This window comes from Anomaloglossus baeobatrachus, chromosome 7 (assembly GCF_048569485.1).
Source record: "Anomaloglossus baeobatrachus isolate aAnoBae1 chromosome 7, aAnoBae1.hap1, whole genome shotgun sequence".
In the NCBI taxonomy this organism is placed as follows: Eukaryota; Metazoa; Chordata; class Amphibia; order Anura; family Aromobatidae; genus Anomaloglossus; species Anomaloglossus baeobatrachus.
The window spans coordinates 57,868,589-57,891,600 of record NC_134359.1 but is presented as its reverse complement, the minus strand read 5'-3'; the positions used below and the strand labels follow the sequence as shown (position 1 = coordinate 57,891,600).

The window sequence follows — 23,012 nt, the reverse complement described above, 5'->3', positions numbered from 1 at the left end:
GCAGTCACTCGTACGTGTCACATGCAACGACGTCGCTAACGAGGCCGGATGTGCGGCACGAATTCCGTGACCCCAACGACATCACGTCGTTGCGTGTAAACCCCCTTATAGATACACACACTATCATATATATTATTACACACCCTTTACATTATGTACATACATATATATACATATATATGACATCAGATGGAAATTATTGGCAATTATCAAGACACACACAATAAAGGACTGTTTCTGCAGGTGGGGACCACAGACAACATCTCAGTACAATGCTTTCTGGCTGATGTTTTGGTCACTTGTGGATGTTGGTTGTGTTTCACACTCATGGTAGCATGAGACGGACTCTACAACCCACACAAGTGGCACAGGTAGTGCGGATCATCCAGGAAGGCACATCAATGCGAGCTGTGGCAAGCAGGCTTGCTGTGTCTGTCAGCGTAGTGTCCAGAGGATGGAGGCGCTACCAGAAGACAGGCAACTACACCAGGAGACGTGGAGGGGGCCGGAGGAGGGTAACAACCCAGCAGCAGGACCGCTACCTCCGCCTTTGTGCAAGGCACAGGAGAAGCACTGCCAGAGCCCTGCAAAATGACCTCCAGCAGGCCACAACTGTGCATGTGTCTGCACAAACGGTTAGAAACAGACTCCATGAGGATGGCATGACGTCCACAGATGGGGGTTGTGCTCACTGCCCGACGCTTGGCATCTGCCACAAAATACCAGGATTGGCAAATTCACCACTGGCACCCAGTTCTCTTCACAGATGAAAGCAGGTGCACACTTAGCACACGTGACAGACGTGACAGAGTCTGGAGACGCCGTGGAGAGCGATCTTCTGCCTGCAACATCCTTCAGCATGACTGGTTTGGCAGTGGGTCAGTAATGGTGTGGGGTGGCATTTCTTTGGAGGGCTGCACAGCCCTCTATATGCTCGCCAGAGGTAGCCTGACTGCCATTAGGTACCGAGATGAGATCCTCAGACCCCTTGTGAGACCATACGCTGGTAAGGTTGGTCCTGGGTTCCTCCTAATGCAGGACAATGCCAGATCTCATGTGGCTGTAGTGTGTCAGCAGCTCCTGCAAGATGAAGGCATTGAAGCTATAAACTGGCCCATTGTTCCCCAGACCTGAATCCGATTCAGCACATCTGGGACATCATGTCTCGCTCCGTCCACCAATATCACGTTGCACCACAGACTGTCCAGGAGTTAGCAGTTGCTTTAATCCAGATCTGGGAGGAGATCCCTCAGGAGACCATCCGCAACCCCATTAAGAGCATGCCCAGGCATTGTCGGGAGGTCATACAGGCACATGGAGGCCACACACAATACTGAGCCTCATTTTGACTTGTTCTGATTTTCATTTTGACTTGTTTTCATTTTCATTTTGCGTGTCTTCAAATCCAGGCCTCCATTGGTTAAACCATTTGATTTCTATTGATTTTTGTGTGATTTTGTTGTCAGCACATTCAACTTTGTACAGAACAAAAGCATTCAATGAGAATATTTCATTCATTCAGATCTAGGATGTGTTATTTGAGTGTTCCCTTTAATTTTGTGAGCAGTGTGTATATATACGGGGAAATATTTCATATGTAAGAGTACGGATTAAAGTTCTTTATTCCTCTAAAGAAACTGCATTGGTGTCTTAATACCTGAGAAGACCAGTCCAAGCAGCTGACCACACGATGCTTTGACCAACGCTCATCAAAAAACTGCCTGTTCAGCGATAACTTTGCTCCGGCTTGTATTTCCCTGTTAAATAGAGAATCAGCAATCATTAGTTTGAATGTAAAACGTGCATTATCCTAATTCTACAAGAGGAGATTAGCAATGACATCCGGCTTTTCAGTAATTACCCTTCTTTCTCTTCCAAGTCCCGGCCGCTGTAATCGAAGAAGATGTTGACTTGTTCAGACAGGGCGCGCTCCACGATTCTTGTGCTGTGGTCAAAGAAACTGATAAATTCTTCGGTGTGGACGATCTGCTGTTTCTCCTCTTCTGTGAGCTCATGTGGAGGGACTGTGACAACAATGTATAATATTAATTATTGGAGTAGAAAAAAATTAATTTCAAACTGCAATAAAAAGTGCCGCTTGTGCTTTATACATGCCAAACAGAGGTCATAATAATGATCACTGGCAATGGAAATAATCTGAGAATGTGGCGCCCTTGAAAAATGGTTATGACCTGGTCCATTACATATAAGCTGATGATGGCTAAACATAGATTTATATAGGCCCAAAGTGCTGATTTTTATTACTTTCTCCAACAGCATAAGTTAGGGGCGATAACAGTTGATCACTTTGTTCCTCTGGGAGATAAAGTGCATCGGCGCACTCCACTCTTCCTACTAAAAAAAAAAATAAATGTACACTTGGCCAAATGGAGCGTGCACGTGCATGTAGGAGTCAGGAGAGACTGCAGTCAGCCTACTCTTCATTAAACCTTGGGGGATCCATGTTTGAATGGAGAGATCCACAATTCAGATTAGGCAACAAGTTGGGAGTCTTTAAGGCCGGTTTCACACATCCGGCTTTTCGCCGGTTTGCCGGATCCGGCGCTCTCCCATACAGTGACTACAGTACAGTGACAGCGCAACAAGCGCCGGTCACATGCTGTCATGTGACCGGCGCATGTGACCCGGAAGTTACAGCGCTGTCACTGTACTGTATTGTCTGTACGGGAGAGCGCCGGATCCGGCAAACCGGCGAAAAGCCGGATGTGTGAAACCGGCCTAACCCCTTCACGACCGGCCGATTCTTTGCTTTCCGTTTTTTTTTTTCGCCATTCTTTTTCTGAGAGACGTAACTTTTTTATTTTTCCGTCAATATGGTCATGTGAGGGCTCATTTTTTGCGGCACGAGCTGTACTTTTAAATGAAACCATCAGTTTTACCATATAGTGTACTGAAAAACGGCAAAAAAATTCCAAATGCAGAAAAATTGCAAAAAAAGTGCGATAGCACTATGGTTTTTGAGATATTTTATTCACTGAGTTCACTATATGGTAAAACTGATGTGTGGGTGTGATCCCTCAGGTCAGTGCGAGTTCGTAGACACCAAACATGTATAGGTTTACTTTTATATAAGGGGTTAAAAAAAAATAAATCGGACACGTGGAGCACGTTTTATGCCATATTCCGTGACCCGTAGCGTTCTCATTTTTCGGGATCTATGGCTCAGTGACAGCTTATTTTTTGCATCTCGAGCTGACGTTTTTAAACGGTACTATTTTAGCGCAGATGCTACGTTTTGATCGCCTCTTATTGCATTTTGCGCAAACGTTGTGGCGACAAAAAAACGTCGTTTTGGCGTTTGGAATTTTTTTGACGCTACGCCGTATACTGATCAGATTAATTGATTTTATATTTTAATAGATCGGGCGTTTCTGAACGCGGCGATACCAAATGTGTGTATATTTTTTTTTTTAACCCTTTAATTTTCAATGGGGCGAATGGGGGGTGATTTGAACTTTTAGGTTTTTTTTTTTTTTTTTTTAATTTTTAAAACTTTCTTTAACTTTTTTTTTTATTTTACTAGTCCCCCTAGGGGGCTATTGCGATCAGCATTCCGATCGCTCTGCAGTATCTGCTGATCACAGCTACAAGGCTGTAAACAGCAGATAAGCTCTCTCTTTTGCTGTGCCGCTGGCACAGCGAAAGTGAAAGCAAGTCAGGTGTAGTACAGGAGTCATCACATGACCCTGTGCTACCATGACAACTATCGGAAGTCACGTGATCGCGTCACGTGACTTCTGGTATCGGGCGGTAAGTAAATGTTTACCGCGATCGCACTTATAATGGCGCTGTCACATATTGACAGCGCCATATAAGGGGTTAAACGGCACGAGCAGATAACGATTCTGCTCGTGCCTAGCAGGCACACATCTCAGCTGTGAAAATCAGCTGAGATGTGTGCCGATCGCAGCGTGATCCTGCCGGCAGACCGCGGGCAGTAACGTTATGACCGCTAGGACGTAATTTTACGGCCTGCGGTCGTTAAGGGGTTAAAGAATATTACATCTGACTGATGCGCCAAAATGTGCCACCCCATATGCACAAAGTTTTAGGTTGTCGGAAGGTGACAGATTGTAAGACAAAAACCGCTGGGACGAACCAAAACACCACACACAAGGACAATGCTAAAAGCAATTACCTTCACTCTTCTCTTCTTTCTTTGCAGGTTTATCTTCTTCAGGTGCTGCTGTCGTCTTTGGAGCAACAGTTTCCTCCTCCTCTTCATCTCCTACAGATTGAAAAAAAATTAAAAGAAAAAGATAAAACAATTATAGTTTATTAATAATCCTAGTGATAATCTAATGACATTCAGAAAATTATATTTTTACATCCAGGCTTTGTTAAAAAGTTGAATCCCCAGCAACACCAAAGACAAACTGAAGCATTACATGGGCAATCCAATGCTATATGTGGATAAACAAGGTCCTCCAAAAGGGGGCAGTCTGCACAGCTGTTCTCTGCTCCCGATAATTGAAAGGGATCCAAAATAAAGAATAGTGATGAGCGGGCACTACCATGCTCGGGTGCTCAGTACTCGTAACTAGTGATGAGCGGGCACTACCATGCTCGGGTGCTTGGTACTCGTAACTAGTGATGAGCGAGCACTGCCATGCTCGGGTGCTCTGTACTCGTAACTAGTGATGAGCGGGCACTACCATGCTCGGGTGCTCTGTACTCGTAACTAGTGATGAGCGGGCACTACCATGCTCAGGTGCTCTGTACTCATAACTAGTGATGAGCGGGCACTACCATGCTCGGGTGCTCTGTACTCGTAACTAGTGATGAGCGGGCACTACCATGCTCGGGTGCTCAGTACTCGTAACTAGTGATGAGCGAGCACTACCATGCTCAGGTGCTCGGTACTCGTAACTAGTGATGAGCGAGCACTACCATGCTCGGGTGCTCTGTACTCGTAACTAGTGATGAGCGGGCACTACCATGCTCAGGTGCTCTGTACTCGTAACTAGTGATGAGCGGGCACTACCATGCTCGGGTGCTCAGTACTCGTAACTAGTGATGAGTGAGCACTACCATGCTCGGGTGCTCTGTACTCGTAACTAGTGATGAGCGAGCACTACCATGCTCAGGTGCTCGGTACTCGTAACTAGTGATGAGCGAGCACTACCATGCTCGGGTGCTCTGTACTCGTAACTAGTGATGAGCGAGCACTACCATGCTCAGGTGCTCGGTACTCGTAACTAGTGATGAGCGAGCACTACCATGCTCGGGTGCTCTGTACTCGTAACTAGTGATGAGCGGGCACTACCATGCTCGGGTGCTCAGTACTCGTAACTAGTGATGAGCGGGCACTACCATGCTCAGGTGCTCAGTACTCGTAACTAGTGATGAGTAAGCACTACCATGCTCGGGTGCTCTGTACTCGTAACTAGTGATGAGCGAGCACTACCATGCTCGGATGCTCAGTACTCGTAACTAGTGATGAGCGAGCACTACCATGCTCGGATGCTCAGTACTCGTAACTAGTGATGAGCGGGCACTACCATGCTCGGGTGCTCTGTACTCGTAACTAGTGATGAGCGGGCACTACCATGCTCGGGTGCTCTGTACTCGTAACTAGTGATGAGCGGGCACTACCATGCTCGGGTGCTCAGTACTCGTAACTAGTGATGAGTGAGCACTACCATGCTCGGGTGCTCTGTACTCGTAACTAGTGATGAGCGAGCACTACCATGCTCAGGTGCTCGGTACTCGTAACTAGTGATGAGCGAGCACTACCATGCTCGGGTGCTCTGTACTCGTAACTAGTGATGAGCGGGCACTACCATGCTCGGGTGCTCAGTACTCGTAACTAGTGATGAGCGAGCACTACCATGCTCGGGTGCTCTGTACTCGTAACTAGTGATGAGCGAGCACTACCATGCTCAGGTGCTCGGTACTCGTAACTAGTGATGAGCGAGCACTACCATGCTCGGGTGCTCTGTACTCGTAACTAGTGATGAGCGGGCACTACCATGCTCGGGTGCTCAGTACTCGTAACTAGTGATGAGCGGGCACTACCATGCTCAGGTGCTCAGTACTCGTAACTAGTGATGAGTAAGCACTACCATGCTCGGGTGCTCTGTACTCGTAACTAGTGATGAGCGAGCACTACCATGCTCGGATGCTCAGTACTCGTAACTAGTGATGAGCGGGCACTACCATGCTCGGGTGCTCTGTACTCGTAACTAGTGATGAGCGGGCACTACCATGCTCGGGTGCTCTGTACTCGTAACTAGTGATGAGCGGGCACTACCATGCTCGGGTGCTCAGTACTCGTAACTAGTGATGAGTGAGCACTACCATGCTCGGGTGCTCTGTACTCGTAACTAGTGATGAGCGAGCACTACCATGCTCAGGTGCTCGGTACTCGTAACTAGTGATGAGCGAGCACTACCATGCTCGGGTGCTCTGTACTCGTAACTAGTGATGAGCGGGCACTACCATGCTCGGGTGCTCAGTACTCGTAACTAGTGATGAGTGAGCACTACCATGCTCGGGTGCTCTGTACTCGTAACTAGTGATGAGCGAGCACTACCATGCTCGGGTGCTCTGTACTCGTAACTAGTGATGAGCGGGCACTACCATGCTCAGGTGCTCTGTACTCGTAACTAGTGATGAGTGAGCACTACCATGCTCGGGTGCTCAGTACTCGTAACTAGTGATGAGTGAGCACTACCATGCTCGGGTGCTCAGTACTCGTAACTAGTGATGAGTGAGCACTACCATTCTCGGGTGCTCTGTACTCGTAACTAGTGATGAGTGAGCACTACCATTCTCGGGTGCTCTGTACTCGTAACTAGTGATGAGCGAGCACTACCATGCTCGGGTGCTCTGTACTCGTAACTAGTGATGAGCGAGCACTACCATGCTCGGGTGCTCTGTACTCGTAACTAGTGATGAGCGAGCACTACCATGCACGGGTGCTCTGTACTCGTAACTAGTGATGAATGAGCACTACCATGCTCAGGTGCTCTGTACTTGTAACTAGTGATGAGCGAGCACTACCATGCTCGGGTGCTCAGTACTTGTAACTAGTGATGAGCGAGCACTACCATGCTCGGGTGCTCTGTACTCGTAACTAGTGATGAGCGAGCACTACCATGCTCGGGTGCTCTGTACTCATAACTAGTGATGAGTGGGCACTACCATGCTCGGGTGCTCAGTACTCGTAACTAGTGATGAGCGGGCACTACCATGCTCAGGTGCTCTGTACTTGTAACTAGTGATGAGTGGGCACTACCATGCTCAGGTGCTCTGTACTCGTAACTAGTGATGAGCGAGCACTACCATGCACGGGTGCTCTGTACTCGTAACTAGTGATGAGCGGGCACTACCATGCTCAGGTGCTCTGTACTCGTAACTAGTGATGAATGAGCACTACCATGCTCAGGTGCTCTGTACGTGTAACTAGTGATGAGCGAGCACTACCATGCTCGGGTGCTCAGTACTTGTAACTAGTGATGAGCGGGCACTACCATGCTCGGGTGCTCTGTACTCGTAACTAGTGATGAGTGAGCACTACCATGCTCGGGTGCTCTGTACTCGTAACTAGTGATGAGCGGGCACTACCATGCTCAGGTGCTCTGTACTCGTAACTAGTGATGAGCGAGCACTACCATGCACGGGTGCTCTGTACTCGTAACTAGTGATGAATGAGCACTACCATGCTCAGGTGCTCAGTACTTGTAACTAGTGATGAGCGGGCACTACCATGCTCCAGTGCTCAGTACTTGTAACTAGTGATGAGCGGGCACTACCATGCTCAGGTGCTCTGTACTCGTAACTAGTGATGAGCGGGCACTACCATGCTCGGGTGCTCAGTACTTGTAACTAGTGATGAGCGAGCACTACCATGCTCGGGTGCTCAGTACTCGTAACTAGTGATGAGTGAGCACTACCATGCTTGGGTGCTCAGTACTCGTAACTAGTGATGAGTGAGCACTACCATGCTCGGGTGCTCTGTACTCGTAACTAGTGATGAGTGAGCACTACCATGCTCGGGTGCTCTGTACTCGTAACTAGTGATGAGTGAGCACTACCATGCTTGGGTGCTCAGTACTCGTAACTAGTGATGAGCGGGCACTACCATGCTCGGGTGCTCTGTACTCGTAACTAGTGATGAGCGGGCACTACCATGCTCGGGTGCTCTGTACTCGTAACTAGTGATGAGTGAGCACTACCATGCTTGGGTGCTCAGTACTCGCAAGCAGCAGGTTGGAAGCTCCAACACGCTCGACTTGAGTACACGTTTGCAGCTCATGAATGGTGTTTGTGACAGCCCACTCTTCAAATTTGAGAAAGTTAAGCTCATTACATTATCTTTGACATTGATATTCCGGGAAAAATACTCACGTTCCTTAATGACTTCCACTATTCTTGGTACGCGAATTCAGCACACACGAGTGTCCGACCTGCTAGTTACGAGTACTGAGCATGGTAGTGCTCGCTCATCACTAATTACTAGTACTGAGCACCCGAGCATGGTAGTGCTCGCTCATCACTAGTTATGAGTACCGAGCAGTACCACTCGAACCTGCACCAAATCAGCTGATATGGGGAACTGTTATGCCAGTTTTAAGAGGACTTCGACGTTTGGACGCCCGACAGACACCCTATTCATTCCCTTCTCAACAACCGGATATGTTCTGAATGAAGCGATTGTCAAGCTTGCACTCTGCCGCTCCATTTTTACAGGGATAAAAGTTCCCAGTTCTACAGGATCGGCGCAAGTCCCAGCGGTCAGAACTCCCCAGGATCAGCAAGTTATTGTCTATACGGTCAATAGGTGATAACTTATTCCACCTGAACAACCCCTTTAAAAATCGAGAGATGCACAAATAACTGAAAGAAGAATAAATATAAAACTTTTGAATAATTAACACGAATCCTTTTTTATAAAGCAAGAGTGAGGAGGAGGCTGCTTTTTGGCTGCAGGGATCACGTGACAATGCCACACGAACCCTGGGAGAGGCAGTGCTGACTCTGCTGGAATGGAGCCAGCACCAGAGGTGAATTTAAGTGTTATTCTTTTACAAGGTGAAAACATAGGGATTAAGAAGATGTTGCTCTAGTAGTGGACAACCCCTTTAATGAATCAGACCCCAATTTTTTTTTTTTGTTTTAAGACATTTGGAGGGGATTCGCGCTAAATATTCCTTACACTTGAAAAACTCTTCCAATTCATCGGAGAAATCCACTTTTCTGTAGGTTTGAGCAATTTTATTTTTCTTGAAGTTTTAAAAAAATTCCTTGATGGGGAGAGAGATGGAGTGGAAGTAATTTCTAATAAACTGATTTTGATGGACTCTGCTCCAAAGTTGCTGTCACAGACGCCATTCTAGCTGAAGTACATGGTGCCAAATTTATTAAGATGCGCTAGCCACCTAAAGAATTTGGTGCATTTTCCAAGGGGCATGCGCCATGCCAAAAATACTACTAGTGTCTGTGAATGGAGTAGCATTTCTGGTATACAAAATCGTTAGCACTTTTAATGAATTGGACAGGCGGGCGTGATCACGTTCCGTCCCGACACGTCTCCTGCTCGGCTCATGTTAGTGGAGTTTATTCAAATTGGCATGAAATTACAAAAAGTCTCAAAAATTTTGCAATTTTTCAAGCCTCTACGACAGCTTTCTGGCGTAAATAATTGATGAATTGGCCAATTATTGTGCAAATAGCCTTATGATAGAAGGTATTTTTTTATGTCCTAAATCGAAAACCCAAAATGATAAAAAAAAAAAAAAAATTGGGGGGGGGGGGTGAATGTAAAATACAAATGTTTTGTGCATCAGTAACGCAGAAGCCCAGGACACTCGAAAACAAGACACCACAATTATTAAAAAATTACGCAAAAATTAAAAAATTAAGAACTTCCTGTTCCTGTCCTGGCTGAGGTGGAAGCTTAGAGGAGAATCTCCTGCCACCCCTCACAGAAACCGACTAAAAACAGACCCCCCGGACGAGCCACCAAACAGAGAGCAGCACAGGAGGTTACCTAAAGCAGACAGCTATGGAAAGGTACCTCCTGAGAAGCTCTGGGAGCGGTGAATCAGCCTGGAGAAGCTTTGATATGGACAGAGGAGAAGATAAGATAATGGCGCCGAGCCTGATGGGGGAGGAGCCTGAACGCATGGTGAGAGACACAGAAAAGCAAACACAGAGCTGGAAGGGGAGAGATAAGGGAGATATGAGCGAGGAGACAGGAGATAAGGAAGATATGAGCCAGGAGTCACAGGAGGACACAGCAGGAGAGAGGTGGATGCAGGGGACTGATGACGGTGGATCGCAATGGGAGGATGAAGGAGATATGGAGGCAGAGGGGAGAGAGGATGCAGACAAAGCAGGGCAGCTCAGAGACACAGCAGTGTTGGAGGATGAAACTGACAAACAGCACAGGGAGATTAATCCCACTCAGACTCACAGGAAGTCAAATGCAAGAATTCATAGTACCCCTTCCAAAGGAAACAAAAAGCAGCCTACTACACCAACATCACAAGCCTGCAAGCTATTGGGGGATGGAGGTGGTGGCCCAGTCCAGACAAAGAGAACTAAGAAAACAGCACCACCTGCAGGCCAAGACAAGTACACACAAAAGCTTAATGTGGACTATAAAAAACTGGCTGAAGAAGTGACATCACACTTGTCAAAAGAGGTTAAAGTGGCTATTGAGGCAGCCATACAAACATCATTAGCTAATATGCAAAAACAGATAAATGCCCATGCCTCTAGACTGGCAGAATCAGAGCAGAGAATATCTGACTCCGAGGAGACAATACTGGCTATGCAGGCACAAATAGCAGCTCTAGCAAAATCTAATGAATACTTGAAGGATAAAGCAGACGATTTGGAAAACAGATCGAGACGAAACAACCTACGTATAGTCGGGTTGCCAGAGTCTGTATCGATTGGACAGTTGGATAATATATGCGAGTTGGAGCTACCGCAGGCCCTGGGCATAAAGGCGAAATTCAGAGTTGAAAGAGCCCACAGAGTGGGTCCACTGAGACACCAGGAGGCGAATAAGGGAGAGGGCCAAAACTCAAACAAGAATACCCCGATAAGAGCCAGGCAGGTGATTGTCAAATACCTTGATTATAAGCATAAGGAGGAAATATTGAGGGCCTTTAGAGAACGAAAGCGTCCACTACAATATCAAGGCAACAGACTGCTAATTTTTGGGGATTATTCAGCGGAAGTATCCAGAAGGAGAAAAGAATTTACCAAAATTTGCTCATTTCTGTACAACAAAAAAGTAAAGTGCCAGCTATTATACCCTGCTACACTGAAAGTTAGAAACCCCAATGGCTCGTTTGTATACTACAAGGACTACAAAGAAGCAGAAAACATTCTCATGGCAGAGCTCGACAAGACTAGGTCAGAAAGGCAAGAAAAAGGAGCTAGTGGAGAAGGGAATAATAGAAGAAGATCCCCCACAAGCTCAGGAAGAGATGTGGGACGTTTTGGGGGACAAAAGCAAGTCGAGACCAGGGAGGAAAGGAGGCCAAGCCCGGGTCGACAGCATAATTCTCGCCTGGAACACAGGAACCAACCCTTGGAGAGAAACCATGATACCTGAACTGGAACTCGCTCATTGTTTTTCCTTTTTTTGCCTGTTTTTTTTTTTTTTTTTTTTCTCTCTTCCCAAACAGGGAGAGGCGTTGAGGAGGATGCATTACGGAGAGAGGGTTGGGGAGGTGAGAGGAGGAGGGGGAAGGGAGAAAAGAGAGGAAAACATCCCAAAGTCTGGGTCCTCTTCCCCCCCCCTCTCTTTTTTTTTTTTTTTTTTTTTTTTTTGTTCTTCTCCTTTCTTTCTCCATCTTCTCTCCCCTTGGTCTTTTTTTTTTCTTTTTTTCTTTTTCTCCTTTGTCCAGGAACATCATCCAAATTCAAATGAAGTGGGCCTGTTCTGGGCGGACTGATGGCTACCTGGAGTCAGAGATAAGTAGGACTGGAGAATCTTGCTGAGGTTTTGACATACTGTGCTAATTTTTGCATAATTTTCAAAGGCTTATTCAAGTTAGTCCGGGGATAGAACATATATTTTTTGGGGGGTGATTAGGGAGCTACATATTTTGGCTAGGAATAGGGGAGCTCACCAACGTGGCGGGAAGCGCCGTGGATTTCTCGGAAGGGAAAATATGTTTTACAGTTACATGCTTTTTGTTGTATTTGTTATATTTGCAAGGTGGGGAAAGGGAGTGTCGATTTTGTGGTACCAACTGTGATTCTAGTGTCGAACATCTCGTCTTCCTTGATGCAGGGGCCCATAGGGGAGGGAGTAGTAAAAGCAGAATACACAGGTTAACATGATACAGATAACTACGTGGAATGTTAAAGGGCTGAGATCACCTAACAAACGAGCAATGATATTGAGACATCTGAAAAGACTAAAGACAGACATTGCCTTATTACAGGAAACCCACTTGGGGGGGGAGGACTTTTTCCGCATGAAGAAACATTGGGTGGGCACCGTTTACGGGGCAGCGGCACAAGGTAGAAAAGCGGGCACTATGATTCTAATAAATAAACAATTCAGTCATGAGGTAGTGGCACATGAGGCACACGACCATGGAAGGTGGCAGCACTTAACAATCGTTAGTCCAGCGGGTAAACTCAGTATTTATAATGTCTATGGCCCAAATTCACAACAAATCACATTTCATGATGACATAAAGGCCACCATATTAGCAGATGGGGAGGCTAACATTATAGTGGGAGGCGATTTTAACACTGTCCCAGACTCAGCTGAAGATAGGAGGAGGGGCGAGGAAGGGACAGCTAATGTGGGCAGGAGTTTAGACAATAGGGATGTAACATTAGAAGACGTAGGACTGAAAGACATCTGGAGACTAACTCACCCACATGACAGAGAGTATACACACTTCTCTCACCCTCATGATAGCTGGTCACGTATTGATCAGTTCTGGATCTCGCAAGACTTACTGAGTGGAACGCAAGATTGTGTGATAGAGAATATGGTGATCTCTGATCATAGTCCGGTGAGATTGGGCATTAGAGAGAAATTCAGGAGAGGTACAGATATCATATGGAGATTCCCATCGTTCCTTCTCAGGCAAGATAATTTCCATAAGGTGCTACAGGAGTGGTGGGGAGAATTCGCAGAGGACAATAAGGAACATAGAGAGTCCCCAGTGATATTTTGGGAAACGGCAAAAGCGGTCCTAAGGGGCCGTCTGGTGGGGTACGCAGCCATGATCAAACGGAAAACCAATGAGAATTATAATTTCCATAGTGAAGCAGTACGGGTAGCATATACAAATTATGTGACAAATAGATCTCCCATGACAAAAGGCAGATGGTTGGAGGCAAAAGAGGGATTTGACGAATGGGCCAAAAAAAAGGAACAACTATTCTGGTCGCACAAGGAGGTTGACTTACATAGGTTTGGCAACAAGGCGGGAAGGATGTTGGCCAATCTGGCAAGGGGCAGCAGAAAGATGACAGTGATCTCTAAACTGAAAACAAAGGGGGGAGAGGTGACTACGGATCCTAAGGACATTAATAAACTGTTGGGAGATTACTATAGAAAACTATATGGGTCAGGGAATAACGACATGACTGATGAGGCAGAGTGGCTAAGACAAGCCCAAATGCCTAGCTTGACGGAGGAAGATTTGAGTGCCTTAAACGCAGATATCACAGTAGAGGAGGTGACGAGAACAATTGGGGAGCTTAACACCAACAAGGCACCGGGACCTGACGGTTTCAATAGTGAATTCTATAAGGCTCTGAAGGATCTGATCTCGCCGGATCTAACCTCAGTCTTTAATGCTTTCCTGGGAGGGGCGGAAATACCCAAAAATTCCAACATAGCATATATTAAATTACTCCCCAAGGGAACCAAGGACCTGGATGATCCCTCTAGTTATAGACCTATATCGCTCATAAATCAGGATTTAAAAATTATGTCCAAGATCATGGCTAATAGACTGGCCGAGATCTTACCTAGGATCATTACGAATCACCAGGTGGGGTTTATCAAGGGGAGAAATGCCGTTACCAATATCCGAAAGACAACTCTAGTGGTAGACGCGGTTAAACTGGGTCTCACTGAGGGAGGGGCTAGACCTGCCCTAGTTACACTTGACGCAGAAAAAGCGTTTGATAATGTAAATTGGGGGTGGTTAGACAGGGTAATGGAGGCCATAGGGATTGTAGGCAAGATGAGACTTTACATTAGAAACCTTTATGCCAACTCGGGAGCTAGGGTACACACTCCGGGCTTTCTATCAGACGTGTTCCCTTTGATGAAGGGAACAAGACAGGGCTGCCCATTATCTCCTCTTTTATTCAACCTGGCAATCGAGCCGTTGTCAAGAATACTACAGGGACAAAATAGCTTTAAAGGAATCAAGATAAGGGGTTCAGAAGTAAAGACAGCGCTTTTTGCTGATGACATCATACTTTATATGGGGGACCCCGGTGCGGATTTGCCACAGACTCTTGCCTTGATTGAAAAATTTGGCTCATTCTCCGGTTTCAAACTGAACAAAAAAAAATGCGAGATCATGTTCCTAAAGGGGCATCATGGGACAATGGGGGGACAAATAAGGGATGGCTGTCTATGTGGAATTCCTATAGCACAATCTTCAATTAAATACCTGGGAGTGCATATAGGAAGATCGGTGGAAACAATCTATAACTTGAATTATGGACCGCTAATCAGGAAAATTATAGTTCAATTAAAGGGATGGAAAGGTCTGCCACTTCCATTACTGGCAAGATGCCACCTGATAAAAATGATGAGCTTTCCTAGGCTGCTGTATCCCTTCCAGACAATCCCGCTATTGCTAAAACTAAAGGATGTGAATAAGCTCAACTCCGCGTATACAGAATTTCTGTGGAGGGGAAGGAAACCCAGAATAAAGCTGCGTACGCTGATGAAGTCAGCAGAGGAGGGAGGTCTAAACTTTCCAGATGTCCAAGGGTATAATCTTGTATGTATCATGAGGCATGTAATTGATTGGGTGAGAGGAATGAGTAGGCACTCAGATCATGCGATGGAAACTAAATATGCGTCACCGTGGGATCTGACGTCCATTCTGCACTCCCCACTATCCAGGGTTGAAGGGCACATAAGGAACTCAATTATATTCCGAGACACCATGCTAACATGGAAGTCGGTAAGGAAAAAACTGGGGCTCTCATGGAAAGTGTCCAAGTACTTGAACCCCTGGGCATTCCCAAATTTTCCCCTGGGACGAGAAAACAAGCTATTTACTAGATGGAAAGAGAGGGGAGTCAGGAGAATGATAGATGTTATGAATGTGGAGGACAGGAGGTGGATGACAGGTCGGGAAGTGTTGGATAAGTACAACCTTAATAGCTCACATGTCATCCAGTATGAACAATTGAAACATGGAATAATAGGAGACCTGGGTGTGGTTGGAAGAGAGCTGAACAGAAGTTCGATTGATGAGTTACTGGAATGTGATGTAACAAGTATAAATGTCTCTAAAATTTATCGATCGCTAAGGGGGGTGCTTATCTCACGGGAGGATAGTCGGACTTTAAAAGCGTGGGGGAAACAATTGGGAAGGGAAGAAGTGGTGGATGATATACTGAGAGGATGGGTACAAGTGCGGAAACATATTACCAATGAGAGATGGAGAGACACTCAATTCAGAATTCTACATAGGGCCATTATAGGTTTCAACATACCAGGTAGGGATAGGTGGTGTCCTAAGTGTCAAAAAGAAAAAACGGATATGCTGCATGGGCTATGGGAATGTGAGACAATCGCTAGGTTCTGGAACCAAGTCAGACTATTTGCCCAGTCAACATGGGGAATTTTCAGCAAACTAGACTTAATGGTGTGGATTTTCCACTCCTTTGAGGGAGGAGTAGGAGGAGGACCGAGCACGCAGGAAAAGAGGAAATACGCAATAATGCATGACATAGCCATGATAGCTAAGCGTTGCATCTTAAAACACTGGATTCAAAGGGAGGGCCCATCCATAAAGGAGGTTGTGGGCGAACTACACAACCTTCTGAAGTGGGAAAAACTAGAAGCGGAGAGGGATAAAGATGGGTTGACAGCCAAGTTTTTTGTGAGATGGAGACATTTTATTGAAAGCCAATTCACACAGGGAGAAATAATTAACCTGATGGCACCTTTTGTTCACTCGGAGTGGTATATCCTGAGCGATATTCAGGACAGCCTGGGTAAACTGAGAATCACCTAGGAGGGGGCTCTGGCGGGAGGGGGAGACGAGACGGTTGGGAATACCAAGACACGCTAGCAAAATTGAAATCATTCAGGGACGACACAGAGATTTAACGAATTGTATTGCATATGTTATATTATATTTCATTACCTATGTTTTGGTTTAATGTTACTGTATACTATCTTAAATCGAACAGCAACATGGAACTCCAAATTGGGGTATCACCCACCTCTATGTCACATTTTGTCAGACGAATGTTCTTCTTTTGCAATGATACTTGTCATGTTTTTACAAATTTGAAAAATCAATAAAAAACGTTTTGGAAAAATTAAAAAATTAAAACTTTAAACATATACAAAACACTGACTTTTTTTTTCTTTTAACATATGCAGATAATAACATGCTAGAATGACTAAGAATATTTAGCTTAAACACTTGATTTAGAGGTGGCAAATTTAGAGCCCCAACCAGAGCGGCATGGTGGAATATGTAAATACACATGATCGCTGCCAAGCATCCTTGTAACTACAATGTAAATATATGCAGTAGATTGAAATATTATAAGGGGGAATAAAAAAAAAAAAAGATGTTTTCCTGCCAGTTCTAATCAGTGAAAACAGCTGCACAAATGTTGCGGCAATCAAAAGACAATGGAGCTACTCAAGAAGTTTTAAATAAGAATGAAGGGCTCAGTAAGGAAACGAGCAGTCATGGGAGGGCCTCCTAATAAGTGTAGCGAATACTTGATCAAAGAAATGATCTCAGCGTTTTTTTGCACATATGGCATGAATATGAAACATTCAGGTTACGACGGTCCGTAAACACGCTGAAATATTCATGACCGAGGAGCGGGGCCGAGCGTTTCGTACGTATCCACAAATAAAAGCTCAATTGTCGCTTTGGCTCCCAATCATCTGCTCTGTGTTTTGCATGTCTGACTTCTCAATTCTTGTTTTAATAAGTGGAGGTTTGTAAAAATATGAAAGAGCTAAAAAAAAAAGAGAAAAATGATAATATCTTTATTATCTCCCAGCGTAAATATTTTCGGTGCTGGAGAAGAAAAGTGGGGTTAGTGCCACGTTGCCGCCGAAGAGATTCTTGATTATTAATAACTAGCTGTAGTACCCAGCATTGCCCGGGATAGTGTCTGCCTGTCTGGCTCGTTCCCTGTCTGCCTGTCTGGCTCGTTCCCTGTCTGCCTGTCTGGCTCGTTCCCTGTCTGCCTGTCTGGCTCGTTCCCCTGTCTGCCTGTCTGGCTCGTTCCCCTGTCTGCCTGTCTGGCTCGTTCCCCTGTCTGCCTGTCTGGCTCGTTCCCCTGTCTGCCTGGTTCCCCTGTCTGCCTGGTTCCCCTGTCTGCCTGGTTCCCCTGTCTGCCTGGTTCCCCTGTCTGCCTGGTTCCCCTGTCTGCCTGGTTCCCCTGTCTGCCTGGTTCCCCTGTCTGCCTGGTTCCCCTGTCTGCCTGGTTCCCCTGTCTGCCTGGTTCCCCTGTCTGCCTGGTTCCCCTGTCTGCCTGGTTCCCCTGTCTGCCTGGTTCCCCTGTCTGTCTTTTTGACTGTGTCTTTCTCTGTCTCTTTCCCTGTTTGTCTCTCAATCTGTCTCTCCACCGACATCTTATTACCTCACACAATCTCCTTATACTAGGAATGTCCTTTGTTCCTATAGCAACCAGTCACAGCTGCTATTAATAACCTGTAGTTACCAGCTCCATTGACTTTAATGGAGGCAGATTTTTTGGAGAGTAACTGTAAAGCGCGGGGTTAAATTCCCATCAAAAAACAGTCTACGACGTTTCCTGGGTCCCATGAGGCATCTAAGAAAAATTTCGTGATTGTAAATGCGACGGTGTAGATTCATTTAGCAGACATACATACACACACTTAGCTTTATATATTAGATTTTCTTTTATTTCGTAGGTCTACGCATTTCAGGGCTCAAGACCCCTTCAGGACCAAAAGGAGGAATCAACAATACAACTGTTGTATTGTTGATTCCTCCTTTTGGTCCTGAGGAAGGGGACTTGAGCCCTGAAATGCTTAGACCTACGAAAATGAAGGGAATTTTGTTTACTTACCGTAAATTCCTTTTCTTCTAGCTCCAATTGGGAGACCCAGACAATTGGGTGTATAGCTACTGCCTCCGGAGGCCACACAAAGTATTACACTTAAAAGTGTAAACCCCTCCCCTCTGCTATACACCCTCCCGTGCATCACGGGCTCCTCAGTTTTGGTGCAAAAGCAGGAAGGAGGAAACTTATAAATTGGTCTAAGGTAAATTCAATCCGAAGGATGTTCGGAGAACTGAAACCATGACCAAGAACAATTCAATCTGAACAACATGTGTACACAAGAAATAATAGCCCGAAGGGAACAGGGGCGGGTGCTGGGTCTCCCAATTGGAGCTAGAAGAAATGGAATTTACGGTAAGTAAACAAAATTCCCTTCTTCTTTGTCGCTCCATTGGGAGACCCAGACAATTGGGACGTCCAAAAGCAGTCCCTGGGTGGGTAAAAGAATACCTCGGTAAAAGAGCCGTAAAACGGCTCCTTCCTACAGGTGGACAACCGCCGCCTGAAGGACTCGCCTACCTAAGCTGGCATCTGCCGAGCGTAGGTATGCACTAGATAGTGCTCCGTGAAGGCGTGCAGACTCAACCAGGTAGTCGCCTGACACGCCTGCTGAGCCGTAGCCTGGTGCAGTAACGCCCAGGACGCACCCACGGCTCTGGCAGAATGGGCCTTCAGCCTTGAAGGAACCGGAAGCCCAGCAGAACGGTAGGCTTCAAGAATTGATTCCTTGATCCACCGAGCCAAGTTGACTTGGGAGCTTGCGACCCTTTACGCTGGCCAGCGACAAGGACAAAGAGCGCATCCGAGCGGCGCAGGGGCGCCGTACGAGAAATGTAGAGTCTGAGTGCTCTCACCAGACCTAACAAGTGCAAATCCTTTTCACATTGGTGAACCGGATGAGAACAAAAAGAAGGTAAGAAGATATCCTGATTGAGATGAACAGAGGATACCACCTCCGGGAGAAATTCCGGAACCGGACGCAGAACCACCTTGTCCTGGTGAAACACCAGGAAGGGGGGCTTTGCATGACAGCGCTGCTATGTCAGACACTCTGCGGAGTGACTGACTGCCACTAGGAAGACCACCTTCTGCGAAGTCGTGGAAAAGAATATCAATCATTGGCTCGAAGGGTGGTTTCTGAAGAGCCGGTATCACCCTGTTCCGATCCCAGGGTTCCAGCCGACGCTTGTAAGGAGGGACTATGTGGCAAACCCCCTGCAGGAACGTGCGTACCTGAGGGAGTTTGGCTAGACGCTTTTGAAACACAAACACAGAAAGCGCCGAAACTTGTCCCTTGAGGGAACCGAGAGACAACTCCTTTTCCATTCCGGATTGAAGGAAGGACAGAAAGTGGGCAAGGCGAATGGCCAGAGAGTAAAACTCTGATCAGAGCACCAGGATAAGAAGATCTTCCACGTCCTGTGGTAGATCTTGGCGGACGTTGGTTTCCTGGCTTGTCTCATAGTGGCAATGACCTCTTGAGATAACCCTGAAGACGCTAGGATCCAGGACTCAATGGCTACGCAGTCAGGTTGAGGGCTAATGCGTCTGCCGCCAGAGCTCTGTGATCTTGAGAACGTGCCATGAATGCCGGGACCTTGTTGTTGTGCCGGGACGCCAATAGGTCGACGTCCGGCTTCCCCCAGCGGCAACAAATCTCTTGAAACACGCCTCCTTCGCACAAAGCATAAAAACTGAGGAGCCCGTGATGCACGGGAGGGTGTATAGCAGAGGGGAGGGGTTTACACTTTTAAGTGTAATACTTTGTGTGGCCTCCGGAGGCAGTAGCTATACACCCAATTGTCTGGGTCTCCCAATGGAGCGACAAAGAAAAAAGAAAATTGCTAAAAATCAACACTCTTCATTCGGCGGCAGCACGGCATTAACCCCGCTTTTCTTCTCCAGCCCTGAAAATTAACCCACGTGGGGCTGCGGCAGCCGCCATTACTTTACAAGCCTTCGAAGGAGTTGTGACTTTCACAACCCCATTAGGTGACTGTAATATCGTGCGTATTGCAAATTTATATCTGGCAAGACCCTATTTGAGCTCCTTTTTCTCAGCTTCGCGTAAATATTTTCTGATATGTGGAGGTTATAGTGGCACACAATGGCGGCAGAGTCTCAAGAAGCGATGCAGCTCGATGCGGACTATTTGACTACCGGTAAAGAACAAAATGACATATCCATGGTGCAAGAAGAAAGGAGCAGGTCTAAAGATATCGCAACAGGCCTATTTTAGCAATAACATCAGACAACATATCAGTTTGGGGAGAATCCATCCTTTTGTTACTTCCATGAGGTCTGAATGAAGTCCCTACTGCTTCTCTTGGTACCTTGTGTGCTACCATATGGTCTCCACATGGAGCTCCATACTGCAGAAATATTTTTCTTTGGTCCAATAGATGGATATCATTGGTTTTTGAACATGTCTATATTAAATTAGAAAAATACAGATGTATAGTATAACTCCATAGGTGTCTTCTGTTCTTCCATGTTGGCTTTGTGCAACTGGGAGGAGGTAGCGCGCAGTAGCACAGTAAAATAAGTGAACGTGCGATACATTGATTGACCCTCAACCAACTACTCATGTAAAGGATTTAATAGATCAGAAATATGTTAGACCCCATTTACATTTGCTGAGGAACAAATGTTCCAAAAACAACTCTTTTCCAAATTGGCCCTACGCTTTTTGTCAAATTGATCGATTTTTAAGCAAGCTTAAAAAAAAAAAAAAAAAAATGGATCGTTCTCCGCAGCACATCATCCTGTTTAAACAAAACGTGCTGCTGAAAATATTATGAGGGTGATTCGTAAAAGCCTTTACATACCTTAAAAAAAACCATAAAATAGTATAAAATCATCTTAAAAGTCCAAACATTTTGCTCAACATGGAGTTGTACAAAAAAATTGCAACGTTTAGCATTTTAATTCCATTTTGAATCAGCTCCTCCAAAATGTGTGGCTTGGGGAGAAACCTGGGCAGGATGGAGCTACACCCTACTTTTAAAATTCTACAAAAGCAATGGTGTTTTTTTAAGTCAGAATTGCAACCCCAGCCCAGTCAATAAAAAACAGCTGTACACTATGAAAGATAAAAGCTCTCATTGCAAGAGAATGACAACTGTAAGAAAAAGAAAGTCAATGGCAAACTTGCTCATTTTGTATAAATAATTAAGGCAATTTAAGAACACCCTTTCAATGAAAACAACACATCATACTCCAGTACGTCCTTCTATAAGACTGGTGTATTTAACGCCAGTCTTTATATATCAGCTTCTATATTCTTTGCACATGGAAGTGCGGACCGCCTGTCGAAATGCAGCCTAAAGTCCTTATTAGAAAGGGCAAAAAATGTGTGTAAAATCCCAAATCGTTCTTTAGTCAGCGATAATCGCAATGTGTAAGAATTACTAGCGATTGTAATATCGTTCGACTGTGGTGAAAATGTCACGGTGTAACAAGTCGCTTATCAGCTTCAATACCGTACATGCTTTCAGGAACGACTCGCGACTTTCCATCGACCGCTTTCAGCGATCTTTCAAGTGACATTTGTTTTTCTAATAATGAGCTTGTACGCACGATAGCGACATGGTGAGTATTCACTCGTCAATCGCTATCGTCACAAAATCATACTGTGTAATAACACCTTTAGAAATGAAATAAAAACAAGATTAAAGCAATGTTTGGATTTACATACGTGGAACACTTGTTTGTATAGGGCCTTAGGAGACATGCGGGAAAATATATCAAGATTGGCACATGATCCAGAAATATAATGGAGCAAGGTTTACCAACTTTATTAAAAACTCATGCCTCTTAATGGGAATCTATCACCAGGTTTTTGCTCCCCCATCAGAGAGCAGCATAATGTAGAGACACATCCCTGATTCCAGCGATGTGTCACTTACTGAGCTGTGTGCTGTCATTTTCATAAAACGAATGTTTTCTCTGCTGCAGATCTAGCAGTTATACAGAGCTGATCAATATCTTGGACTACCTGGCAGCGCACCAAGTAGTCCAGTAATGATAATCTACTGCTGATTAAACAGTGCTTTTATCAAAACTACACTAAGCAGCCCAGTAAGTGACATCGCTGGAATCAGGATCTCTGCCCATATGTTATGCTGCTCTCAGATTAGGTGTCAAAAACCTGGTGACCGATTAGCTTCAATAAATTTGGTGCTTCTTAGAGCTGTCTATGAGCCAGAATGTGAAATCTAAAAGGCAAGGAGCTGGCGTAGATTTCAGCTCAATGATTTGGTTGAACTTGACGGACATCTGTCTTATTGTTTGTGTATGAATATTTTCTGCCGTCCATTATAGTGAATTTATAGCAAGTCAGTTCCTCCCCTTTGCCACAAGCAGCTCACTTTAAGTGTTCGGCCCCCAATACTTTTCTTAAAACTCACATTTTTGAGCAAATAGTATTTGCAACTCTTTGATGCCAGAAAACAAGAGTAAAAAGGGATTATAAATTCCCACCTGGTGTCTAAGGCTGCATGGTCATGATTAATGTTTGCAGCGTTTTGGACAGAGTGTGTTTCAGTTGCGTCCAAAACGCTGCATTGTACAGTACAAGCACAGTGGATGCGATTTCTAGCAATGTACTGCCCGCAGTGTAAACTGACCTGCGGTGCGGCTTCCCGAGCCCACAGCATGTCAATTCTTTTCCGTGGAGACGCGAGTGTTTTCCACAGAGAGAACACAGCAAGGGACCGCAACTGCCCAAGCCCGGATCA

At 45.6% G+C, this 23,012-nt stretch overlaps 1 protein-coding gene across 1 annotated transcript in view; it reads right to left on the bottom strand.

Moving 5' to 3' along the window:
* DYNC1I2 (dynein cytoplasmic 1 intermediate chain 2) overlaps window positions 1-23,012 on the bottom strand; it is a 174,205-nt gene that overhangs the window by 59,066 nt on the left and 92,127 nt on the right. The window contains 3 exon segments of the mRNA XM_075317327.1: window positions 1,658-1,757; window positions 1,862-2,024; window positions 4,160-4,249. Of these exon segments, the coding sequence (XP_075173442.1) occupies window positions 1,658-1,757; window positions 1,862-2,024; window positions 4,160-4,249 (353 nt within the window).